At 36.5% G+C, this 7,582-nt stretch overlaps 1 protein-coding gene across 2 annotated transcripts; it reads left to right on the top strand.

Moving 5' to 3' along the window:
• The first annotated feature begins 737 nt into the window (after nt 1-737).
• Nucleotides 738-7,363, top strand: CENPW (centromere protein W). Of its 2 annotated transcripts, XM_090280640.1 has the most exons (3): nt 738-1,037; nt 5,024-5,137; nt 7,213-7,363. In XM_090280640.1, exons 1-3 carry the CDS (start codon nt 912-914, stop codon nt 7,237-7,239), a joined length of 267 nt encoding a protein of 88 aa, XP_090136766.1. In that variant the 5' UTR covers nt 738-911; the 3' UTR covers nt 7,240-7,363. The 2 variants fall into 2 exon arrangements, with proteins under 2 accessions (XP_090136766.1, XP_090136767.1); XM_090280641.1 differs by lacking the exon at nt 7,213-7,363 and having other exon boundaries at nt 5,064-5,141.
• The last annotated feature ends 219 nt before the right edge of the window (nt 7,364-7,582 follow it).

Below are 7,582 nucleotides of genomic sequence, written 5' to 3' on the forward strand. Positions count from 1 at the left end.
ATCAATGGGACCTTGACGTTTTCAAATCAGGGCCACATTTACATCAGAAGAAGAAATGGTTGAGCTAAATAAAAGGATGTATTTTCTGGTGTTAATTCTACTCCTGTCCAGATCTTGTTCTTCCTTTTTAAACTCCCTTTCACTTTCCCTGGATTTGGAGTTAAGGTCTCTCCACACTCAAGCCATTTACAACCTGGGGGACAGTTGTTTTGCTATGTTAGCTAGGGTTCCAATAGCGGCCTTGTGATTTTTTTAACCCTTTGAATCAAAGGAATTTAATTTACTGAAAAAAAAATTTTTTTTTAAACATTTTGAAAATTTAGGTTATGATAAAAATTTCCAATGTTTTACTCTGTAACTCTTTAATACATGAAGGTTTAAGTCTATAAAACGTAAGATAATGTGTAGGACATGCTATATTACAGGCGTTGCTTCTTTAGGAATTCTGGTACAACATCACAAACTTCATTCAATTCATCTACTTTTTAGTTCATTGAGTTACGCTCAGTATAGAGTGAGAGTTTGGCGAGTAAGTATACTGCCCTGGCTTACCAACATTTTCCACAATTTCCCCATATCTATATGGAACATAGGAGAAATAGTTCTTTGGAGCATGTAAATTACAGTGCGCGATTTAAGGCAGCCTTGGCCCTTTAAAGACGTCGCTGGCGCCCACCGAAAGCGTTGTCTAACATCTGGTGTCTCCGGGGGCGGGGCTTACGCGGTGATGACGTCACTACAGAGCGCCGGGCGCACGGCGTCGGCGGCGGATTCAAATTTTCTGGCCAGGGTCTAGGGTCTGAATCAGCGTTGCAACGGCGGTTTAGTTTGGGCTCCGGCCGTGGACGTGAGCTTCTTTGTGGTGCTCGCAGGACCTCGGAGGCTGAGGTGGTCGGTGCAGGAGGGAGAGGATGGCGCTCTCGACCACAATCTCTCAGAGTAAGAGGATAAAGCGGAAGGCTCCCCGCTGCTTTCTTAAGCGCATTTTCAAGCGACAGAAGCCTCACCTTCGTCTGGAGACAAGTTGCGACTTACTGGTGAGATTTTCTGCTTTTTGGGGCTTGAAGTGGGGCAGGGGAAGTAAACCAAAGTCTGTTTCGCTGCTCTCAGTTAATCTGGTTCTTTCGAGCCTACGTTTAAGGCGTTTCTAGCAATGACGAGGCAGGTTTGCGCCGCTGAGCACGTCGCTTCGCATTCCTGACGCCTCATTGTATTGGAGCCCACTGAAATGGAGATACCTGTACCTTTTTACTGACGGCTATTAGCCACATCAACTTAGGGAGAAAACTAACGTTAAGTTCCTGCTTATAGCTTTTAAACGTCACAGTTCAGGAGCACATTATGGTACTGAGATTAGTGTATTGCTAGAGGGAGAAAGATACTGCCTTTTAAAAGTATATTATGGAATTCAGGTTGGGTCATTTTTGCTTAACTATTGTAAAAGGCATTATGGACATGTCTTTTTTTACGTTATTAACCAAATACGTATATTGCCTTATTTCCGCTACTTTAGCTTACTGTAGAACCCTGATTCAAAAGTTTATTTGTAAGTAACATGCTTTCAGCTGTGAATTAATTTTCCTAGACAGACAGAACACCTATTAATCCACTCTTCAAGCCAAACTACTAAAACTTTTTATCTGTCTCTTAATATCTGCAGCATAATGCTTACCTGGTAAATAGCCACAACCAAACCAGTGTGTAATATTTCTGTCTTGACATAAATTCAGAGTTTTTAATGTTGAATGTCCGGAACATACATCCCTCTAGCAGAATGCACTGTATCCCTAGGTTTAAACCATGGGAAACACCTCCTCTGGTTTATCACAAGAGCTTTTTGAGTAAAGGAGCCATTATAAGTGGGCAACAAATTTTCATGAGATCAAGGTAAAGAATTGTGGCTAGCAAGGACATACGGTATGGAGAGTGTCTGCAGAATGCATTATTCCACCTGTTCTTAAGCTACATTTTTCCCATCTCTTTTCTCTACTGACTCCCCATCTGTTGCCTACTTGCAGGGTTTCTCTTTTTGCTAGACTGCTATTGCATTTTCTTCATTTTTCCTTTATTTTGTCTCTGAAACCAACACAAACTTTTTTCTCCCTTGGTAAGGTAGCCCTTCTAATATCTTCTGCCCTTCTTTTTTTGTCACTTTCTTAGACACCATTTGAAAAGACTATATATACTGTTTTGTACAACCCCCTCCCTATGGTGATGATAAAGGTAGCACAAATGAGTTGGATTCAAGTATAATTGATTTACAAGACATTTTGAGGTAATTCTGGAGTTTTCAGTGGTCCTGGGTCCTAAGTGGAGGGGGAACAAATGTATCTGCTCAAGGATATCTAGAAGACTACCAGATAGATTGACAGAAATTTCTCAAGTAGTCAGATTTCTCCCACATTCACACCTGTCTGCCCCAGGTGACTCGTGGACAGGTGGGCTATATTATATTGTATTGAGTTAGTAAAGAATTCCGATTTCTTTTTTCTGTAGGGTGGCTTTAGTAGCGCTTAGTTGTCTTTAACTTCATTTGAAACAATTTTGTTAGCTTGTATTGTGACAGCTGTCATATCAGTGTTCATTAAAAAAAAATCAAAATTGGTGAATTTTTGTGTAGCCATTTTAATATTGAAGATGGAAGAAAATTTGCAACATTTTTGTCCTATTATGCTATTTCAAGAAAGGTAAAAAAAAAGATTTTTGCAGTCCTGTGAATGATTGAACATGTCAAAAGTGGTCTGCGAAGGTTTCTGCTGGAGGTTTCTCGCTGGATGATGCTCCACAGTTGGATAGACCAGTTGAAGCTGATAGCGATCAAACTGAGACATTGAAAACAATCAATATTATATCATGCGGAAGATAGCCACTGTACTTAAAATATCCAAATCAATGAAGTTATTGGTGAAAATGGAAAATGTGTCTTTTATTTTATGAAAAAACCCATATGGGCTTTTTAGCCAATCCAGTAGAGTGGGATCCAGGTAGTGCGGGAAAGAAGGGGAGGTGAGATTACAAGCAGCTGCAGTGGCAGGGTAAAGGAATTTCTTTAGGCCACCGTTTATTCTAGGTCCTCTGCTTTTCTTTGGCTCTCATTTGTTCTCCATTCTCTGTGTATGCCGTGCATCACCCTGGTTCCTTTGCTTATGGTTTTCTGCTTGCCATTGACATTTTATCTTACCCAGCAGATGTCCCATATCATCCATAAACTTTTCTACAATTAAGGCAGTCTGTTTTGACCTTTTTCCCTGAACTTTGATAGCAGAGGTGTACATCATCGTCGGCAGCCATCCGTCTCGAGAGACGATGGTGTAGCTTCTTAAGAGTCTATCTGCACCGCCGAGAATGGTTGTGCAGTCCGACTCTGGAGTGACACGGTATCTGTCTCCTCCCGTGTTGAATCGACATCTTGCGATGACGCTGGAGTGTCCTCTCCAGTGAAGCTGAAGCTACAGAGCCTGGGCAGGGTGATATGGAGGGTCTGCTGTTGCCCAAGCAGCAGACCCCCCCTCTCTTCGCAGCTGAAGGATCCAAAGGAAAGACGGAGTCAATACAGCTTGGTTTCAGGTGCGCCGCAGGAGTTGCCGGTGTTGACTACAACGTCAAACCGCCTTAGGGACTCCAGCTCCGGATTTTCTGTCGGGGTTTACTCCCTTAGCCTTTCCCCTGAAGAGGTATGCCGCAAGGCAGCGGAGGTTTTTTGGAATCAGAGTTTTCCTTCTCTGATGTGCCCTGACTGGAAGATCAAACCAGCGACACTTAGCTCGCAGGCCCATGCTCAATCCACTGAGCCAAACCAGCCAGGTGGTGTACATCATACAGTTCAGGTATTGGGACTTTGACGCTGTTCGCTAAGAATTTCATAGATCAATGTGATCTACTCGGATATGCATCTTCTTAAGGGCAAGGAACTATACATCTGTTTTTGTGTCTCTCATTTTCTTTAACATCGAACTAACCTATTTTTATGATGTGTTTTGTACATGGTATTTCTTCTGCCTAAAGATGTCCTCACTAAGCAAACTCCAGTTCTTTCAAAATCCAATTCATTGAAGTCTTTCTTAATCTTCTTAGAAAGAATCAACCTTATCTTACTCCATTATCTATTGTCACACGTGTCTTTAATTTCTTTATGGGTTTGGTTTTGCCATTGGACTGGGAAGTTCAGGGCTTTTTGTATTCTTAATATTTATCATAATACCTTGAGCATTCTGAGTGTACAATTAATTCATGGAAAAGAGATTTATTTTTGAATACCCTTTTGTAGACTTGCTTTATATTTTTATTTTGAAATAGATTCATAAGAAGTAGCAAAAATAGTAGAGACTGTTGATATACCTTTTACCTAGCTTTCCACAATGCTAACAATTTACGTAACTACATTCCTCTGTGGAGTTTTGAATTTTCTGCTGTCTGGTTATGTAACCTACATAAAATAATTTCTTAAAGAGTATCTTAAAGATTAATGATAATAGATATGATTATTTTGATAGGTAGAGGACAAGTAACAACCTTTGTACATAAACTTTTCAACAAAGTAATTTTTTAAAATTTCAGTTATTAACATGTTTTTGAATAGATCTTTTAAATACCTGGTTAAAGTCTTTAGACCTTGGATTATAGAATGAAAGATGGGTAGCCTTAAATATGTTGTTATGATTTTAAAATTTTGCAAAATTTTAAATGCATTATAAATTTTAACTTATTTGGAATCAGAAGCAGGATTATTTGTTACTTAATAAAGTTCTACATAAGTTTTAATCTAATGATGCTTTTCAATGTTATTGTCTATAGCTTTTGGTTTTTCTTACATAGCCTTGTTTCATGTAATAACCAAGTCTTTTGTATGGAGTCTGAGATGGACCCATATTAAACTAAATTCTGTTACTTTAAATAAAAATCAATTGATTTAATTACATACTAAATAGTACAATGTTAAATTTTGGGATCTCTTAATTTTAAAAGTATTTCAAAGCATCAGTGTTTTGAGTTTAAAAATCTTTTTAAATTTTCTCTTTTAAAGGTGCATCTGAACTGTTTACTGTTTATTCGTCGATTAGCAGAAGAGTCCAGGGCAAATGCTTGTAAGAATAAGTGTGGAATCATTAAAGACGAGCATGTACTGGCTGCAGCAAAGGTAAACTCTGAATTTCTTTTCTTGATCAAGAATTAACACCACCTAGTTCATCAACCTCTGCCTGATTTAGATTTCCTTATTCAGCTTTGTTGACTCAGTTGACTTTGGCTTTCATGTTAATGGATTTAATTACAGAGTTGGATTTTCTTTCTCTTCATGGATATTGTGTATTGCTGATGCAAAGATTCATGGCTATTTATCACCATTTAGGGGGACATGAAAGTTTGACTGTAATCTCTAGTATTTGTACTAGGCTATATATAGTTGAGAAGGCTGTCACCTTGAAATTTATCAAAACTTTGTTCTTGATCATTTTGTTTTTTAATTACTTGTTTTTCTGTTTTGAGATTTGTGAGATTTATGAGTCAAATTACATATAAAAGCAGAGAAGATTGCTTCTTACTGGTATTTCTATATAATGTAAGAATATCATTCCTAAGGCAGAGTTTTTTCCAGATACGTTCCTGAGATTATTTCTGCTTGATATTAATAGATAACCCCACCATGAAAAACCTTGAGTCAAGTTACATTTAGATAACATACCTCCTTGAATAGTCAAAATGTCATAGATAGTTACAAATAGAGCTTGTTTTTGTAAGAATATGAAAGAAGTTGGCAACCATGGTTGACTGGGAGATGATGTGGGAAAGAGACACTTATTTTTCATACTCTATGTCTTCGTATACTTTTATTTTGAAATATTGACATTATAGACTGAGAGAAGGTGCATCAGCAGTATAGAGCTCCATGTACCTTTTGTCCTGCTTTAATATAATGCTAACATCATTGTTTTTTTTAATTGCAATGATGTTTTTTTAATTTTTATTTTTATAATTTATTTATTTTATTTTTAGAGAGAGGGGAAAGGAGAAAGAGAGGGAGAGAAACATCACTGTGTGGTTGCCTCTCACTCACGCCCCCAGCTGGGGACCTGACGTGCAACTTAGTCATGTGCCCTGACTGGGAATCAAACCAGCGACACTTGGCTCGCAGGCTGACGCTCTATCTACTGAGCCACAGCAGCCAGAGCTAATGCTAACATCTTTATATAACTAGTTATGTAGTTATAAAAGGTTGTAGGAAATATAGGAGTAAAAAAACTTGTTGAATTCTGTTTAACTTAACACTTTGTAAATTTGTATACATTATTTCATATTCTCATTTTGTAAATTCATTTGAACACATAGTACTTTTCTTTTGCAGTACTCATACTAACATCTTATAAAACAGAGAAGTACTGACCTAGAGTATGAACCTATTTGTTGGCCTTTGTGAAAGCCTAGAAATGTGCATGCCATGGAATTTTTTTAGGGGTTTCATATTTTCTTATAAACATTCCAACAAGATTCTAGACTATTAATGTCAGTTTTCCTGTAGGTAAAGCATGGTTTAAGAGCTGGAAGAGTGTATATATATTTTTTAAATTTAGGATTTGTTTGTTTTTATTAATAAATTATAAGTACGCTTAACCTAAAGGTAGGTAACTTTTCTTTAAAACATTTTTGGATATAGTCTAGTCTCATGCTCCCTGTCTTTTATGACTAAAGATACTTTGTTTTATTTCTCATGTTTTGAAAATGTCTACCTAACAAGCTTTTCAGCGTTAGATGACTCGTCTTGGTCTCTAAATTGATATAATTCCAGACCATATATAAAAAATTTGGTCATGCAATGGATTTGTATTATTGTCTAATTATTATATGCCTTATTTATAATAAGATTTTTAGGTTTTAGAATATTGTGTAACTTCCAGGATTACTAAATTATCTATAGGCCTCATGTTAGGAACCATTAATATAGACACTTTTGGCTTACAGTTGCGAAAATTAACATTTAGAAGTGACTCTAAAACCAGATTTTGAGAACCTAGGCATATTTTATGTTCTTTGAGAAAAGTAGAAGTCTCAGACCATTTATAAGGCAAAAGAATTCTGTAATCACCTTCCATATTGGGTTTTATAAATTCATAGTCTTGCATATTATACATATAGGAATATTTAACTTTTTGTTGAGGAATTATGTTTTATTTGCCATAGGTATAATATAAATCTTCATTTTTTTCCCCTCTCTCACAGGTTATTCTAAAGAAGAGCAGAGGTTAGAAGTCAAAGAACACACTTTTGAAATGATATGATGTATTTTTAAAAGTTTTAGTTGGCAACGGATTATAAAATACTTTTTACATATCAGTTAATAATGTGTATTATTAAAGTATTGGCTGCTTGAGGGATGTGTGCATTTGTGTATTTTTTTACTGGTATTGAAATACCTCAAACACTTAGAACTATATAACTTTATTTCTGAGGAATTATGTTTCATTTACTTTAAATGGACTTGAGTTCTTTACTTTTGTTTCATCAGTATTACAAATGCTTTGCATATCAAAAAATAAAATCTTACTATATGAAGTAGCTTGAAGAGATTATTTCTTAAAATTAAGCTTAT

Source organism: Furipterus horrens, unplaced genomic scaffold, assembly GCF_987537825.1.
Source record: "Furipterus horrens unplaced genomic scaffold, mFurHor1.1.pri manual_scaffold_6, whole genome shotgun sequence".
Lineage (NCBI taxonomy): Eukaryota > Metazoa > Chordata > Mammalia > Chiroptera > Furipteridae > Furipterus > Furipterus horrens.

Coding starts and splice junctions, on each gene's coding strand:
- CENPW (XM_090280640.1), top strand. CDS start 912: ATGGCGCTCTCGACCACAATCTCTCAGAGTAAGAGGATAAAGCGGAAG. Junction 1,038..5,023: donor AGACAAGTTGCGACTTACTG/GTGAGATTTTCT, acceptor TCTCTTTTAAAG/GTGCATCTGAACTGTTTACT. Junction 5,138..7,212: donor ATGTACTGGCTGCAGCAAAG/GTAAACTCTGAA, acceptor CCTCTCTCACAG/GTTATTCTAAAGAAGAGCAG.